This window comes from Sardina pilchardus, chromosome 1 (assembly GCF_963854185.1).
Source record: "Sardina pilchardus chromosome 1, fSarPil1.1, whole genome shotgun sequence".
Classification (NCBI taxonomy): Eukaryota; Metazoa; Chordata; class Actinopteri; order Clupeiformes; family Clupeidae; genus Sardina; species Sardina pilchardus.
The window spans coordinates 38,798,357-38,817,236 of record NC_084994.1 but is presented as its reverse complement, the minus strand read 5'-3'; the positions used below and the strand labels follow the sequence as shown (position 1 = coordinate 38,817,236).

The following is an 18,880-nucleotide window of genomic DNA, read 5'->3' as shown; positions in this document are numbered from 1 at the left end:
ACTGTTGATTAAGTGGACAGTGTTTGAGAGCAATAGCTTTTCTCTGCCAACAAGACATGTCATAAATCATGCTGACCTGCCTGCTAAATCTCGTACTGTGTCAAAGATACACTCATAAAGTCACAACTGAACAAGACAAAAAATGTCCAGGGTGCTCAGAAGTCCAGTCAAATGTGAAGGTGCTCTTTGGGGTCGGGCATTCATATGAGATAGGCCTACGTGTGGGAATTGCTTCTCCCTGTTTTTAACGTTTCATTATGAAATTATCTCACGACTGAACGTTTCAAGTGGTGCAAACTTACCACTGAACCTGTGGAGAGCCACAGAATGTGGTCTTAAAGCAACCCATTCAAAATAACAACTTCAAACTTAAGATACACATAATAACGAGAATGAAGTCTCTGACATGGTCAAATTGTCCATAATTCTTTATATTGCTTATGGGGCAAGTTGGCCAAGGCTGATGAAGTTCTCAAGAACGTGCTTGAAATAAGTTGCCCAATATCAAAGAGAACATTCCTGAACAACAATACTCAGGAACACTGAGAAAGGGGCCTTGTAGTACTACATTTTAAGTACATGTGTCATGAATACTGTCCATCATCACAAACAGTAGAATGGTGCTTCTACTTTACTTTGGCAGGTTGATAAAACATTTTCATTTTGACTGGATTTAGGGTACGATCTCAGAAATATTGTGATTTAAACACACGTAGTTGCAGAAATTGCACTTGTTAGGTCTGTTTTCAGCCTTTATTCAAAAATAGCCCCAAACATCCCCCAAATAATTGGTAAAGCAGTCAGAAACTCTCACAGATCACAATCAAAGGTTCACAGTCTTCATGTCTTGTGAGTGTTGTGTTCCTAAAATACTGTGATCATATATTTATATGATTTATTAAAGGGCTTTAATGTGTAAACCTGAAGTGACCATTAACAAAACAAACGTTGATGCTATATAACTACAACAAAAGTGTAATCTCAAATGCTCTTTGGAAAAGGCAAAAGAAAAGTTTAATTCAGAATAAATCAAGTCAACGACCATTACATCAATGTACCTCTCTTTTTCCACTATTGTTTACTATACATAAACAATAAGAAGGATACAAGATTGTAGACTAAATAAGCATTTCTGAGGGGAAAGTCAGTACAGGGTGAAACACAGAACAATAACTGACAAAACAATAACAGTACAGGACATTCTGATATGCAAAGTGATATGTTGTTTCTTCATGGCTGTAGCCGGCCTGTAGTCAAACAATGCCATGTGTCCTTGCGTGTCAATGGTGGGATTGTTTTGAGTTGTATTTGCTGTTCTTGCTGTGTCCTTCAGACGTTCATTGATAAGAAAAGGAACTGGAAACAATGTAAGAGGAGAGAAAAAGTGAGTCTATTGTATATCCCACGATGAAGACATGGTTCACCCGAATGTGTGATCCAAATGTGTTTGATGAATTACGTGTGCAGATTATGCACTTAGGGTGGATAATCCATACTTATTAACTTTAAAAATATATATATTTCATAATAAAAGGGACAAAAAGTAAGCTATAACAGTGCAATTCATCCTCTATCTCTGTTCATTTTGATCATGGCCAGGTATGTGAAGTTCCCAGTTGGTACATTCCATTCAGTGTTAATAAAACCTGTCAGGGCTGTGGTGCTCACGTCAAGATTTCTTTTTGTTTGTCTGTTTTTTTTTAACAGGTAGTGGAACATTTTTCCTTGTGCCATTGTCAAGTCATCCACACCCAGATATGACATCAGTGGTATCTTGAACACCTGCGAGAAATCTCATGACTCACCTGTGTCATGTTCATAGTGACTTCTCCTCTCTTGAACTTGTCCAGTGCTTGGAAGACCCCTAAAACATTAGGAGGCAACAATTTGTTTGGTTAATATTTGATCTAAATATACGAGTAATAGTTCTACTAGAGGTACTAATAGATCAGTTCTAAAGTTGAGCAAACAACACAGTCATAAATGTGATAAGTAGTGTAAAAAAACGCTCTGCACTCCGTGTTGACACGTTCCTTCCTCTTATCTCTGAGAGTGATGAACTGTGACCTGCTTTGAGTTGCTGTGCTGTGAGTGCCATAAAGGGCCCCTCGTGCTCGTCATATAATATCGGGGTCCACTTACGGAACATGTTCTCTAGACGCACGATGCAGGTGAGGTAGTCGTCAAAGTCGATGTCGAAGTTGTCGTCTGCGAAGCGCAGGCCCAGCAGCTGGAGCAGTTTGTTATTCAGGTGCATACCTGCGCACAGAGGGGGGAAGAGGACCTGTGGTTATGATTTTTTAGGGAACACAATAATATGGGCTTATTAAAAAAATAAAAATGAAAGAAAAGATTTTTGGAGTGCAACCTTTTTTTCAATTTTCTTTAGGCCTACAAGGTCATGAAGTACAAACGGGTGAGTGTGGTGTTTGTAAGAGAAAAATGACTCATACAGGAAGTATCATTTTAAAAAGTCAATGTATGACAAGGTCACGGGTTACTATTGGCAAAGAAAAGGTGTTCACACCTTTTGCATAATGCAGCTTGACACTGCTGCTACATATTGTCATGCAGTGAGTAGCTGTTTTCAGTAGTTTTTTTAATGAATTAAGAACATGTCAGCCAGAGAGAATGCTGACATTTATTTCTGGAGTAATACAGTTAAGTTATGTTATGTTAAGTTCACTGGCAACAGGCGCCGGTAGCAGATGGCCAAGCCGTGACTAACATGCCAGACCTAGTCTGCCCTCTAGTGGATATGTAGCGTACTTATCGGGTGGGGGACAATGTTTAACATTACTTGTGGTTTGAATGTGTCTCCTAACTGTGGGGACTTTTACCTGCAGCTTTCAGAGCACTGCGGAGCTCATATGAAGACATGCGGCCAGAGCGATCCGTGTCAAAGGAGAGGAACAGCATCTGAAACACATCACAAAGGCTACCTGAACAACAACGCTCAATCATGACATGGAAACAGGCAGATAACAGAGTCTGTTTTTTAAACAACAGAAAGATTTCCAAGACTACACCTAGAACTCTCAATGGTTTCCATGAAAATATGAAAACACAGGTACCCCTAGAACTCTCAACTACTGTGACAACATGCTGGTGGCGTGACTTGTCTTTCTCTAGATCTTGTTTATACAGTTTATGGTCTGGACTGGTTGGCAACCTACTATTCTAGAACATTCTTATTTACACAGATTCAAACTCTCTCTGGCATGAAACATACTCAACACATTGAACATATATACTTACAATCCATTTCTTTAGTTTATCCCAGAAGATTTTAAACTCCTGAAATTCAAGTGTACCCGTGTTGTCCACCTATAGGATTCACCACATAGGAAAACATAACGTGCATTCCAATTGACTTTGTACGAGGCATGGTATATATATAAGCATTACAGTTCCGGTGCTGATCAGTCTCATATTGAAGGATACATCCATCAGGTTGATGATGCTGTGGCAGGTGTTGAGAGTGAGGCCGTCAAACTTGATCTCTTTCCCTGTGTGGGAGGTGGTAGCAAAACATGAGTATCCCCACCAGTTATAAAAAAAAAACAAATGTCCTCTGTCACAAATGTCATTTTCATCATGACTTATACTCTTGTACTTTAATCTGCTATGTTTGGCTTTGTTTATGTGAAGAACATTGGATGACCTCTGTGTATGATATGCGCTATAAATAAACTTGACTTGACTTGACATGAGATCAAATCCAACATGAATAAGAAAAACAACAAACAAACAAAAACAATACATATCATTACTGAAACCTCAAATACATCTTGGACTTGCTGGAAAAATAGCAATGCCAATAAGGTCACTATGACCAGTGAAATCATTGGCACAAAGCAATGTTCTTACTGAGGTCCTTGGTATTAATGACTAAGGTATTAATGGCTATATGGGACTAATACTGACTTATTAAATGCTACAATTCAGTAAGCTTTGAACATTCTACCGACACTTTTATATCGGCTACATTTCTTGGAGCATACTGTTATAATATTCTTATTTCCTCCACCAAGGAGGTTGTGTTTTCATCGGGGGCCAGCATCTGTCTGTTGGTCTGCCTGTTTAGCAGGATAACCCAAAAAGTAATGGATGGAATTTTGGGAGTGATCCGTATCACCGTCGGGATTCCGGAAGCGTTTATGTATTTAGCCGTGTAATGGCATGGCCACGTGGGGGCGATCTGAATAGTTTAGTTTCAAATGTATGAGAACCTAGGAAGAACAATACAGGTGGAGGTCTGCACTCTCTGAATGCTTTTCTAGTTTCATTATATCTGTGGTCAAAATAAGCGAGCTGTAGGGGAGACACTCACGTCTACTCAAAACACCGTTCAGGACCTGCTGGAGCTCCCTGGCACTGATGGCCTGATCCTGTGGGGTCAACAGAGGGAGGGAGGGAGAGAGGGAGAGAGGGAGAGAGGGAGGGAGGGATGGAGAGAGGGAGGGAGGGACACAAAGAGCAACAGACATTGGATATTTGGAAATGAAATATCTCCAACGGGCCTGTTACCATAGATATATATACAGTGCCTATAGAAAGTCATCATACCCTTTTGAAATAGTTACTTTTTTTGTCTTACAGCCTGAAATCAAAGCCCATTTTAAAAAAAATCTTTTCCAGTTTTATTTACAAATTTAGCTGTACAACATCAAAATAATTTCAAAAAAGTCAACAGTTCTGAAAATTAATAAAAAAATAAAAACTAGAATAACAGGGTTGGAAAAGTCATCATACCCCTGTCTTAATACTTTGTAAAGCTTCCTTTTGCTTTCATTACAGCCATCAATCTGTTTGGATATGTCTCTATTATAGCTTTGCACACCTAGATAGGGGAATATTTGCCCAATTTTCTGTGCAGAAATGTTAAAATTTAGTCAAATTCTGTAGGGAATGGCGATGGACTGCTCTCTTCAAGTCAATCCACAGATTTTCTATAGGATTTAAGTCAGGGCTCTGACTTTGCCACTTAAGCCACTGCTTTGTTCTTTTGGCAGTATGTTTAGGATCATTGTCGTGTTGGAAGGCGAATGACCTCCCCATCCTCAGCTGTCTAGGAGAGGGACGCAGGTTTTCCTCAAGAATTTGGGTGTACTTGGCAGCATCCATTTTCCCTTCTGTCCTGACCAATTGCCCAGTCCCTGCTGAAGAGAAACATCCCCAAAACATAATGTTGCCCCCACCATGCTTCACAGTAGGTATGGTGTGCTTTGGGTGTGTTTGGGTGTGTATACTGTGTTTGGTTAGCGCCTGGAGCTCAGTCCAAAAACGTCAATCTTAGTCTCCAAAAAGTTCGATCTTAGTCTCATCTGATCATAAAAGCTTTTTCCTCATGGTAGCAGAATATTCCAGATGTGTTTTTGCACTGAACTCCAAGTGCAATGTTTGGTGAAAACCAACACAGTACACCACCCAAAACACACCATATCTAGTGTGAAGCATGGTGGGGGCAACATTATGTTGTGGGGATGTTTCTCTTCAGCGGGGACTGGGCAATTGGTCAGGATAGAAGGGAAAATGGATGCTGCCAAGTACACCCACATTCTTAAGGAAAACCTGCGTCCCTCTCCTAGACAACTGAAGATGGGCAGGTCATTCGCCTTCCAACACGACAATGATCCTAAACATACTGCCAAAAGAACAAAGCAGTGGCTTAAGGATAGGATGGTGAATATCCTTGAGTGGCAAAGTCAGAGCCCTGACTTAAATCCTATAGAAAATCTGTGGATTGACTTGAAGAGAGCAGTCCATCGCCATTCCCTACAGAATTTGACTAAATTTTAACATTTCTGCACAGAAAATTGGGCAAATATTCCCCTATCTAGGTGTGCAAAGCTATAATAGAGACATATCCAAACAGATTGATGGCTGTAATGAAAGCAAAAGGAAGCTTTACAAAGTATTAAGACAGGGGTATGATGACTTTTCCAACCCTGTTATTCTAGTTTTTAATTTTTTATTAATTTTCAGAACTGTTGACATTTTTGAAATTATTTTGATGTTGTACAGCTAAATTTGTAAATAAAACTGGAAAAGATTTTTTTTTAAATGGGTTTTGATTTCAGGCTGTAAGACAAAAAAAAGTAACTATTTCAAAAGGGTATGATGACTTTCTATAGGCACTGTATATCTATGGCCTGTTACAAACTGGCATCCATGAGAGATCACAGAGAGTTGACATTGAGTTGACATTGAGTTGACATTGAGTTGACATTGAGTTGACTTCACCAGTAGGGGGCGATCTTGTCATTGGACAGCCCCGTACCGCGGTGAGGAATGAGCAGATGACCATTAGATTAGTACGCTTGTGTCCTTTATCAGTCAACCCTTATAATAAAACTATTCATTGCTGAGATAATCATGAGGACATTAACTGCCCTGCATCTTTTTATGCTATAATTGTGTCATATTAAAAGTACAGATTCTTAGAGAATGTGTACAGCTTCAAATGTCAAATTCATCTGGAGTACAGAAAATCACAAACAGAAGGTCACACCAATTCAAGTCATTCGATTCCATGTGCTAGTGGAAATAGCTCACATCCTGTAGCAACCACTCAAAGCTGAACATCTTCTCTGTTTTTTGTTGTGTGTGTGTGTGTGTGTGTTGTACATACACTGCCGGCGATCTGCTCAAACAGTCTCCTCAGGCCCTTCTCCTCATCCGACTCATCCTCTGGGGCACTGGGCATGGGCGGCTGACAACACAACACATGAACATACATAAACAACATACATAAACAAAAATAAACAACACATCAACAACAAAACATACATAAACAACAACACATCAACATACATAAACACATACACAACAACAGCAACATACATACACATACACAACAACAACATAAATAAAAAAAACACAACATAAAAGACAGATAAACAACACAACATACATACACAACAATAGCATATAAACAACATACATAAACATACATAAACAGCACATCAACAACACAACATACATAAACAACAACACATAAACAAACATAAACAACACAACATTCATACACAACAACAACATACATAAACAACAACACAACATACATACTACCAAGGTAGTTTAGGGGATGATGAATAATAGATGACTTACGTCTGGCAAGTCAGCATCAATATGGTTTCCCATCTCTCTGTTGATTAGAGGAGAGACAAACGAGAGAGCAGGTTAAGAATCAGACAGAGGCAACAAGATGAGCATGTGTGTGTGTGTGTATGGCAAGGGGTGGTTCATAGCACAGGACAGCAGCAGGCACACACACACTTTTACAACAACACACTGTCAGAAAGTGTACTGTATGCTTGTGTGTGCTTGTGTCTGTGCATGTGTGTGTGTGTGTGTGTGTGTCTGTGCATGTGTGTGTGTGTGTGTGTGTGTGTGTGTGTGTGTCAGGGCTGTAGTACTCGAGTCCGGACTCGGACCCGAGTCCGGACTCGAGTCCGTTTTTTTATGGTCTCGGACTTGTCTCGGACTCGGCTGGTATCTGACTTGGACTTGTCTCGGTCTCGGCCACCGGTCTTGCAAAATATGGTTCTTGGTCTTGACCGAGTCCAGGCATCTTTATTATGTTATAATATTCAAGGGAAGTATGTGATATTAAGGGGAATGGTTATACTTACAAATCCTGGGTGGGTATTTAGATCAGCAAAATTAATAATAACCCAAAATTATTGTCTTTATACTGTCATGCATGCAACTTGTTTTTTTCTGTCCTGGACTCGGTCTTGACTCGGACTCGAGTCTTTTGGACTCGGCCTGTCTTGGACTTGAACCTCTTTGGACTCGGTCTTGACTTGGTCTCGACCGGTCCTGGTCTTGGACTTGTCTTGGACTCGACAAAGGTGGTCTTGACTACAGCCCTAGTGTGTGTGTGTGTGTGTGTACGTATGTGCTACAGTGGCTGTGTGTGTGTTGGAGGTCAGTGCTGACGTACACGGCCTTGGCCTGCTTCTCGGAGAAGATGCGCATCATGAAGTCGGCCTCGTGGTGCGGCTGGAAGGTGGTGGGCACCAGCACGTATTTGCCCGGGGGCAGCGTGAAGCGCTCCGACACCTCGCGCATGTTGATGTAGGTGCGGCTGCGCGCCTTGGACGGGTGGTAGCGGAAGAAGTCCTTCCCCAGGTGCTCGTCGTCGTTAGGGGCCTACGGGGCGTACGGGAAGTCGGGAGGGACAAACAAAATCAGGCCAAAAAAAAAGGGTAAGTAAGCAAGCAAGTGATAAGAAGAGGCTATTGGATGTGACTTCTGGTTATCTCTACTGTAGTCACTATCATGTTTTGTTTATGACTTCTTAATGACTAATTTGTTTACGATGTCTTATTCTTCTTGGCTCGTTCATCATTCTCACTTTTTCACTCCCTTTCTAAAGACTCTGTTTCTCTTTCTCTTTCTCCCAGTGTCTTGCTCTCCACCCCCAGCTCTCTCTATCTTCCTCCTTTCTCTCCATCTGTCCTCTTTTCTCTCTCTCTATCTATCACTCTTGCACTCTCTCTCTTCCTCCTTTTTCTACTTCGGTCCTCTTTTCTCTCTCTCTCTCTCTCTCTCGCTCTATCTATCACACTCTCCTCCTTTCTCTCCATCTGTTCCCTCTTTTCTCTCTCTATCTATCACTCTCGCACTCTCTCTTCCTCCTTTCTCATCTTCTGTCCTCTTTTCTCTCTCCATCGTTCTGTCTTGAAAAAATGTCAGGGTTGAGAAGAATAAAAATCTTTCTGTGGGCCTATAAATAAACCCTTATTATTCCTGATTTCCCACACGGCCCATGCACTTATCTGTTGTCTATAAATGACCAGGGCCGGGTTTCCCAGATTCGTTAAGAAGCTCTTAAGTGCTAAGAACTTCTTAGGAACGCTCTAAGAATGTTCTAAGAACACTCCTAAGAAGTTCTTAGCACTTAAAGGGATATTCCGCCATTTTTGGAAATACGCTCATTTTCCACCTCCCCTCGAGCAAAACAATCGATATTTACCTTGTTCCCGTTCATCCAGCCATTCTGTGAGTCTGGCGATACAACTTTTAGCTTCAGCCTAGCATAGATCACTGAATCGGATTAGACCATTAGCTTCTCGCCTGCTAGCTTCATGTTTAAAAGTGACTAAGATTTCTGATAATTTTCCCATTTAAAACATGTCTCCTCTCAAGTTAGAAAGTGCAATAAGACCAACTGAAAATGAAACCTGGCGTTTTTCTAGGCTGATTTGACATGGAACTACACTCTCATCTGGCGTAATAATCAAGGCAACTTGCAAACGTACCATAGGCGCAGTGATATCGTACGCAGCATCTGAAAATAGTCCCCATAGACATCAAGCAGTAGTAGTGCCAGTAGCTGCAAGTTGCCTTGATTATTACGCCAGATGAGAATGTAGTTCCATGTCAAATCAGACTAGAAAAACGGCAGGGTTCATTTTCAGTTGGTCTTATTGCACTTTCTAACTTGAGAGGACACACGTTTTAAATGGGAAAATTACCAGAAATATTAGTCACTTTTAAACATGAAGCTAGCAGGCGAGAAGCTAATGGTCTAATGCGATTCAGTGATCTATGCTAGGCTGAAGCTAAAAGTTGTATCGCCAGACTCACAGAATGGCTGGATGAACGGGAACAAGGTAAATATCGATTGTTTTGCTCCAGGGAAGGTGGAAAATGAGCGTATTTCCACAAATGGCGGAATATCCCTTTAAGAGCTTCTTAACGAATCTGGGAAACCCGGCGCCCAGATAAGGCCTCTCAGCTAATGACTCTCTCTGACCTCGTAGATGGCGAAGCCGATGGTCTCCATGTCCATGCCCTCCTTCCGGAGCGCTCGCCGGTTCTTCTGCATCAGGGCCACGATGACGCTGCACTGGTCGTCCTCGTCGTCCGCGTCCTCCAGGGTCAGCCGGAACTGCGGGTTCGTCCAGAACGTGTCTGAGGACCACACACAACAACGCCACGGTCAACGACTCGGTGGACAGCGTCCGCTGAACTAATTATCACTAATTGCTCAATTATCACAACGAGGGGATCTCAGACAAGCATGAGCAGGTAGGCATGGCAAGACACCAGGCTCTTGATGGATGAAGGCCATCACATGAGGCTAATTAAGGATGTGAAGTATAACACCGCTCTAATCGAATCGCTCAGTCCACTGTAGCCGACGTCCATGACTGGGCTTATCAGTACACAGCCAATGAGGCTGAAGGACTATCCCAAAGCGGAGCAGAGTGTGTGTGTGTGTGTGTGTGTGTGTGTGTGTGGGCATGCATGTGCGTGCGTTAATGGACTAAAGCGCTGTCTGACCATTGAAGTACCTGCAGCCTCCAGGTGCAGGTGTTTGTGCATGTGTGCGTGCATGTGTGTGTGTGTGTGTGTGTGTGTGTGTGTGTGTGTGTGTGTGTGCGAGCGTCCGTGCATGTGTGTGTGTGTGTGAGTGGACTACAGCGCTGCCTGACCTATGAAGTTCCTGCAGCCTCCAGCGGTGGAGCCTCTGATCCAGTTGCCCTCGAAGAAGTTCACCGCCCACTTCCTCTTAACGTTGTCCGTCAGCGAGTCGGGGGTCAGGTTGCAGATCTCGACCTTATCGTAGTTGGCCCTGAAGTCATCAAACTCCATCCTGGAGAATCAAATGAGGCCAATTGTCAGTAATCGTCTTTTTATAAGCTTTCTTGACCATCATTGAGATTCCACAAAGTAAAAGGCATGATAATCTTGGCTTGGTTTTAGGATAGAGATAAATAAGTTATAAATATACCTGTAGATAAATACTAATCTAAACTTTTTCAAATGAAAATGCACATTTGTGTATGGCATTCTTCGATCGACAAAATGTGTGATCATAATAGAGTGCAGTCTCTTGTGTATGCTTGACCAGCACTGACCAGAACTCGCCGTCGTCCCCGGCGTGCCTCAGAATACGGTCTTTGTCCGATCTGTCAATCATATTCCACTCTCTGGATCTGTGTTCAACACAAAGCATCTTGTTAATAACATGAAATCAAACGGTAGTCTAATGACAGACTTTCCTAAATGTTTGAAATACAGAAAAGTTTGAAATACAAATCACAAAATAAACTAAAGACAGCTTGGGCTTTGTGGAAAGTAGGCCTACAGTCAAAGTGAATTTGAATTTCCCCTTGGGGATCGCTCGATCTATCTACCTACCTACCTAACAGTATAATTACTAATAATATAATATAACAAATAACAAAACAGTTGCAGCAGTCACTCACTTGTCGCTCCAGCGGCCATTCCATTCCACTTGCCCCCAAGGATTCCTCACCCGAATCAAGCGAACCTTGCGCCCACCGCAGTTCACCTACGACAGCAAGACAACAGCAAAAAAAACATAAATTTTATACCAAATATCGCCGTACAGTATTTTGTATTCACCAATATTCTCTTATGACAATAAAAAATATGCAAACATCTTGCTTCCTCTCTTGTTAGACTAGAGGGTCGAGGAGAGAGTGAAAATGAAAAAAAAAGTGAGCAGATTTGCTTTTTTTTTTAGACGACGACTGGTCTCCACTGACCGCTCTGACAGAGGGGGCGAACTGTACGTACCTCTTCCAGCCCAGTGATGGAGTAGGCGTGGCCCTTGACCAGTCCCGTGGAGGTGCGGGCCTCGGACTCCGCAGAGCTGGTGATCTACAGGATGGACAGAGTTACAGAGGAAAGAGGAGAGATGAAACAAATGCATGGACAGAGTTACAGAGCAAAGAGATTATTTTAGTTTTTAGGTACGCATGCATGTAACCCCCCCCCCCCCCCAAAAAAAAAACAACTAAAAAAACCAATGTTGCCAACATAATGTGGCTAGAACTATAGAACCTAATAAAACATTAAGTTACTTAATTTTCCCCAAAATAAATTTGACATGTCATGGACATTTAACATGTCCTGAAGAAAATTTGACATGTCATGGACATTACAATGTCCTGAAGGACATTTGTCCCCTGCATTTAACACTATCTGTCATGCATCCAGACCCTTCTGGTGAACTACAGAAACAGTGCCCCTTGGAGCAACGCCCCAGAGTCCCCCATCTTACGTCGATGGAGCAGCCCAGCATGGAGCCCCTGTCATGGGCTTTCTTGAGGATGAGGAAGAGGTTGTCGGGGGCCTTCTTGGTGTCGTAATTCTCACCCACGCCGCCGGTGAAGTCCTCCATGGCCTCCATGGTGCTGCCCCCCTTCAGAGACTCGTAGCTGCCGTGGATCCTGGAGAGGACACCATGGTGATTAGTCCCAGTACTATAGCAACACCGGTTAGCCCAGTACTATAGCAACACCAGTTAGCCCAGTACTATAGCAGCACCGGTTATCCCAGTACTATAGCAATATAGCCCAGTACTATAACAGCACTGGTTATCCCCGGTACTGTAGCAACACTGGTTAGCCCCAGGACAATGTTGCGTGTGTGGTGGGTGGGTGGATGTTTGCATGAGTGGTGGACGATGTGCGGGATTCTCTCTTCGGGTTTAACTGGGTAACCTATTCCTACGCACCTGTCCCCACAAAAGAGGTGTGTAAAAGCGTTTTGTAAACCCTCTATAGTATAACCATTTATATCACCATTGATATACTTATTAATACCAACCATCATGACTTACAGTAATACTAACACACTCTATTTCTCTTCCCTTTCCCCTATACCTCACCTGTGAGGTAAACCATTACCAGCCATCAACCATCTCTGTGCCTGTCCCTCATCACATCTGAAGTCACATCCCTCTGACTGCCCTACCATCGCCATTGCCTTCGCCATCCCTATGACTGCCCTACCATCGCCTGCTGTGGTTCCCTGCCCGAATCTTTGGCCCACGCATCCCAGCGACCCATCACTTTCCGAAATAGCTAATGGATTACTAATGGACAATTTATTCCCTACACTGGACTATTTGAACTTTCATTGTCATTGTAACTTTCAAACTACAAATGGCTGTACTGTAACTGACCCAAGGCAGATGGGTTGGGCCCTTGAGTCGTGGATCTGTCTGAGGTTTCTTCCTATACAGTGCCTATAGAAAGTCATCATACCCTTTTGAAATAGCTACTTTTTTTGTCTTACAGACTGAAATCAAACCCCATTTTAAAAAAAAAATCTTTCCAGTTTTATTTACAAATTTAGCTGTACAACATCAAAATAATGAAAAAAAAGTCAACAGTTCTAAAAATTAATAAAAAATTAAAAACTAGAATAACAGGGTTGGAAAAGTCATCATACCCCTGACTTAATACTTTGTAAAGCTTCCTTTTGCTTTCATTACAGCCATCAATCTGTTTGGATATGTCTCTATTATAGATCTGCACACCTAGGGGAATATTTGCCCAATTTTCCGTGCAGAAATGTTAAAATTTGGTCAAATTCTGTAGGGAATGGCGATGGACTGCTCTCTTCAAGTCAATCCACAGATTTTCTATAGGATTTAAGTCAGGGCTCTGACTTTGCCACTCAAGGATATTCACCATCCTATCCTTAAGCCACTGCTTTGTTCTTTTGGCAGTATGTTTAGGTGTTGGAAGGCGAATGACCTCCCCATCCTCAGCTGTCTAGGAGAGGGACGCAGGTTTTCCTCAAGAATTTGGGTGTACTTGGCAGCATCCATTTTCCCTTCTATCCTGACCAATTGCCCAGTCCCCGCTGAAGAGAAACATCCCCAAAACATAATGTTGCCCCCGCCATGCTTCACAGTAGGTATGGTGTGTTTTGGGTGTGTTTGGGTATGTATACTGTGTTTGGTAAGCGCCTGGAGCTCAGTCCAAAAACTTCAATCTTAGTCTCCAAAAAGTTCGATCTTAGTCTCATCTGACCATAAAAGCTTTTTCCACATGGTAGCAGAATATTCCAGATGTGTTTTTGCACTGAACTCCAAGCGCAATGTTTGGCAAAAACCAACACAGTACACCACCCAAAACACACCATACCTAGTGTGAAGCATGGTGGAGGCAACATTATGTTGTGGGGATGTTTCTCTTCAGCGGGGACTGGGCAATTGGTCAGGATAGAGGGGAAAATGGATGCTGCCAAGAACATCCACATTCTTAAGGAAAACCTGTGTCCCTCTCCTAGACAGCTGAAGATGGGCAGGTCATTCGCCTTCCAACACGACAATAATCCTAAACATACTGCCAAAAGAACAAAGCAGTGGCTTAAGGATAGGATGGTGAATATCCTTGAGTGGCAAAGTCAGAGCTCTGACTTAAATCCTATAGAAAATCTGTGGATTGACTTGAAGAGAGCAGTCCATCGCCATTCCCTACAGAATTTGACTACATTCTAACATTTCTGCACGGAAAATTGGGCAAATATTCCCCTATCTAGGTGTGCAAAGCTATAATAGAGACATATCCAAACAGATTGATGGCTGTAATGAAAGCAAAAGGAAGCTTTACAAAGTATTAAGTCAGGGGTATGATGACTTTTCCAACCCTGTTATTATAGTTTTTAATTTTTTATTAATTTTCAGAACTGTTTACTTTTTTTCCCTTATTTTGATGTTGTGCAGCTACATTTGTAAATAAAACTGGAAAAGATTTTTTTTAAAATGGGTTTTGATTTCAGGCTGTAAGACAAAAAAAAAGTAACTATTTCAAAAGGGTATGATGACTTTCTATAGGCACTGTATGTATCTCCAATTCTAGGGAGTTTTTCCTTGCCCCTGTTACTCATGGGCTCTCTTTGAATGTCTAACACTCTGTAAAGCGCCATGAGACATGTGTAATGTATTGGCGCTCTATAAGCGACATTAAATAACAACACAAAACTGGTTAGTCCCAGTATAAAAACAATGGTTGACTTGGGTTTACTTGACTCCTGAATATAAACAACTGGAGAGGCATCTGTTAAACCCCTTTGTACGTTTTGTAATTTCTTGTATGCAAAAAGAGATATTGTGTTTTTAGTTGTAAGCTGAGAATAGCCTGTCTGGTAGGTTATTTTCCAACATGTGATGTTCGGAGGGATGTTTTGGGGGCGTCTTACTTGGCGTAGGCCTTCTCCAGCAGGGCACTCCAGAACTCGTTGTTGTCGGCGGAGTGGACGAACACCAGGCTGTTCCTCACAGCAGGGAGACGGTCATCCACCACCACGTCCAGCCACTGGTTGTGCTTCCAGAACTGAGGGAGAGAGAGGGGGAGGGAGTGGTAGTGGAGGAGAAGAGAGAGGGAGGGAGTGGAAGAGAGGAGAGAGGGAGAGATGGAGGGAGAGAGTGGTAGTGGAGGAAAAGAGTGAAGGAGAGAGGGAGGTAGGCGGTAGTGGAGGGGAACAGAGAGGGAAAGGAATGATTAGGTTTGTATGTATGCATCATGTACATACTGTACATGATGCATACATGATTGGGGTTGGGGTGGGGGTGGGGGCTGCATCTGTGTGTATACAACCCCACATATACATATGTGTGTGTGTGTGTGTGTGTGTGTGTGTGTGTGTTTAAGGCAGATAGAGAGACTGTGGAAGTCTGTGTGAGTGCAAGCATATGTGCACCTGGTGTCTGGGCAAGTGGACATGGTTTCTAGAAATAACTATCTAAACTGCCACATACATTAAATATTTGCAGGACTTTCCACAAATACAAAGGCAAAGTATTTGTTTGTTATTCATTGTTACAGTCGATCTTCAAATATTTGGTTATAAATCATTCCCTTGAGGTTATATAGAACTCACTTCACAGGTGTGAACTTCATGCTTAAGGATTTCCTATTAAGTCTGTGTCCTATAGACAAAGTGTTCCGACCTTTATGGGCACACACACACACACACACACACACACACACACCCAGTGAAAAGTACCTGGAAGTGGAAGATTCCGGCGTATCCATGGTCAAAGTCCTGGTCGTGGGGCACGACTCTGGCCAAGGTCTCCTCACGGAGGGTCAGAGAGGCGATGGCCGCCAGGAGCCAGCAGTCCCCTGAGAGGAGGAACAAATGCATTGTGGGTAAAGTCCCCTAATTCTCCTTCCTTCCTGCCTTCAGCAATATGGCTCCAGAAATACTAATTAAAGGTTCATCGTGTTACTTTTGGAAACATAATACTACATGTGTACTTTTTGATAAGAGTTGGGTATTTTCATTTTATTGTATTTTATTTGCAGCTTATTTTTATACAGTCATGTGGACTGTGTGCTTGTGCTAATCCATGTGTGTGTTTTTATAATGTGACACTCATTTTCATTGGCCTGGTGTGTGTCGTACCCAGCTGTCCTTGACATATGTCTGTCCTGCTCGCTCCGCCGAGGATGAATTTGGGGTTCGCACAGATCTCCTGCAATGACAAGACAAGAACATCAGAACATTTGGATGGTCACAAACTCACAAGGAACCAAGGGAAACTAGAAATCAACGTTTCTCATTGTTTTCCCCGATGGGAGTGACACGTCGATGCCTTTGCGAGGTGTGGTTACATTCCGGGCATTTTCATTTCAACTTGTCCCATTCAAAGGACTGTGACCCGCAAACAAGTCACTCACTCACACACACACACACACACACACACACACACATTCCCTTTACCTGAGTTGGGGCATTTGCTGAGGAAACACCCATGCAAGAAATGCACCCTTGTTGGCTAATCAGTCTCTCATCACCAACACTGAGCCACTAATGTAGCAGCCAGCAGCCTATTGTGTGCTGGTCACATTTAGCAGACACACTTGACACTATACAAACCATCTGAACACAGAGATGGATTTTATTGTGATTTGTCATTCAGCCATGGAAGATTTGAGGAAGCGTAATAAAAGGGTGCCAATATAGATGATATTAATTTTATAGCTCACACTGTGTGTTGTTTGGTTAACATAATACCTCTTAGTTTACATAGTGTCAGGAATTAATCCAACGCATGAAGGATTATTTTAGTTGCAATTCCAAATCAATTGTACAGTATGCTTTTTTTGGACAAACTTTAAACATGATTAAAATGATGGACTGTTCTGCTTTCTGAGCGTCAGACATCTCAAGGTTTTCTCCCTGAGTGGTTGTCAGTAAATTTCACAGTGAGAGTGCTGTCGCCCTCAAGTGCCAGTTGAACATTTAATCAGTAAAGGGGTCAGAACTAAAAAAAAAACAGACTTGCTCTAACCGCAACAGATTGTAATTAGTCCTGCAGACAGCACCACATACAGTATGTGAAAGTTGAAGTTCAAGCGCTGTTGATACACTTGAGCAATGTAACAGTGACAGTTGAAAGCTTTCACTAAGTGTAGCTGTTGTAGATATATTTGATATTATAATAGTATGAACCCCACTGTAAACAGACGCTTGTGCAGATGGTAGTGTATATGTGACAGTTTAAGTTTAAGATTCATGTGTGCTGTTTGACTCATGTGCATGTGCCAATATGTGTGCGCGTGTGTGTGTGTGTGTGTGTGTGTTTGTGTATGAGTGTGAATGCAATTGTATTTATGTTGTTCTTGTGTCACCACACCACAGTCACACACACTGATTTTCTCTCTCTCTCTCTCTCATTCAATGCCACTTCTCTAGTCAATAATCAAGGACCCGCTTCTCAACTCGCAGAACCGGTTTGTGAAACACACATAACACTGCACAAATCCAGTGGGTAAGGTAGAAAATAACTTCCCTGTTTAGATGTGAATAATACATTTGTATTTAAGCGCCTTTAGATTCAAAAGCTTGACAGTGCAGGAGAAGAACAGAGACTTGAACAGTCTATATCAACCCATTGCCATTGCTTCCGAATGGGCAGCTTTCAGACAGAGCTCCGTTTGTGACAAAGGCATTGATTGTGTCCGTGCCAATCTGTCATTACTGACACTAATCACTCATCACCAACATTGAATGGAGCTCTGCTGTTGTCAGACGGGTTGTCAGTACTGTTCTCCGTGGTCAATGCAGTTTCAGACCAACTGACCATCATGCCCATATATGGGAGTGACAGGTTACTGGACCTTGGTGGAAGTGACCTCAGTTAATAGGTCATGGACGGTCAACTCCAACTAAACTGGGATCAGGAATGTTTACCAATGGCTACCAATGTAAACCCCTGTCATTTAGCATTCAATAGGCTTATGAGGTTTGGTCATTCATGTGTCCCTACAGTCATGGATGTGTTACGTTACGGTTTTAAGTCAAATTAATATAACTTCATTCAAGACTATATTTATGGTACATATTGCTCATGGATCTATCAGGTTGTCAAGAAAGACAGAGCCTTTCTTTGTCTGAAGCAGGCATGATATTCTGTGAAATATCTGCCAAATATTTAACCAATATGCTGATGGACTATTTAGTAAGAAATGTACTGTTTCAGCCTGTTGAAGGCCATTGATGAGTTCAGTCCATGCTTTAAAGTCTGCAGTCTCTCCACTACGGTGGCCCAGAAGTGTCATGTGACCTACCTTTGGCCTCTTCCACTCAAAGTTGATGGGCACGCTCTGGCTGTAGAAGAGTGACGAGTCCGCCGCGGGGAAATCTGGGTCCTCAAACAGAACGTTCCTCCGCAGGCAGTCCTGGCGGATCTCCTCGAAGGAGCGCCCGTCCGCCTGCGTGCTCTCGGCCTTGCGGGCCGTGCCGGCACCCCTGAGCGTGGAACTGTAAGGCATCTTTTAGAACCTCAACGGGCAGAAGAATGTGACTGGAGAAAAACCACTACTCGCAATGAATGAAAATGCTAGACAGTCAGAGGGCAAGTCAAACACTACTATGAAGTCCAAAGATGGGTGTGTGTCTCTCACTCACACACACACACACCCTCTGAGTGTATCCCTACCCACCTGACAGAGACGGAGTGACAAGCTGAACAGGTAAGGGCGACACAAACTGGTTCTCCTGCCCTGGCGACGGCTGCCGCGCCCGTCGAGGACCACAGCCCCTCCCGGGTTGGCGGAGACGGTGTGTGTGGGGGCGGTAAGAACATTCT

At 42.7% G+C, this 18,880-nt stretch overlaps 1 protein-coding gene across 1 annotated transcript; it reads right to left on the bottom strand.

The window, feature by feature from the left end:
* Window positions 1–739: 739 nt before the first annotated feature.
* capn9 (calpain 9) lies at window positions 740–18,750 on the bottom strand. Its single transcript, XM_062544213.1, has 20 exons — window positions 18,360–18,750; window positions 16,192–16,261; window positions 15,790–15,908; window positions 14,983–15,116; window positions 12,050–12,218; window positions 11,563–11,646; window positions 11,229–11,314; window positions 10,878–10,955; window positions 10,452–10,612; window positions 9,770–9,927; window positions 7,952–8,160; window positions 7,114–7,150; window positions 6,635–6,715; window positions 4,334–4,391; window positions 3,445–3,509; window positions 3,259–3,327; window positions 2,841–2,919; window positions 2,143–2,259; window positions 1,806–1,864; window positions 740–1,356 (listed from the first exon to the last, which is right to left on the bottom strand). Exons 1-20 carry the CDS (start codon window positions 18,561–18,563, stop codon window positions 1,330–1,332), a joined length of 2,064 nt encoding a protein of 687 aa, XP_062400197.1. The 5' UTR covers window positions 18,564–18,750; the 3' UTR covers window positions 740–1,329.
* Window positions 18,751–18,880: the final 130 nt, after the last annotated feature.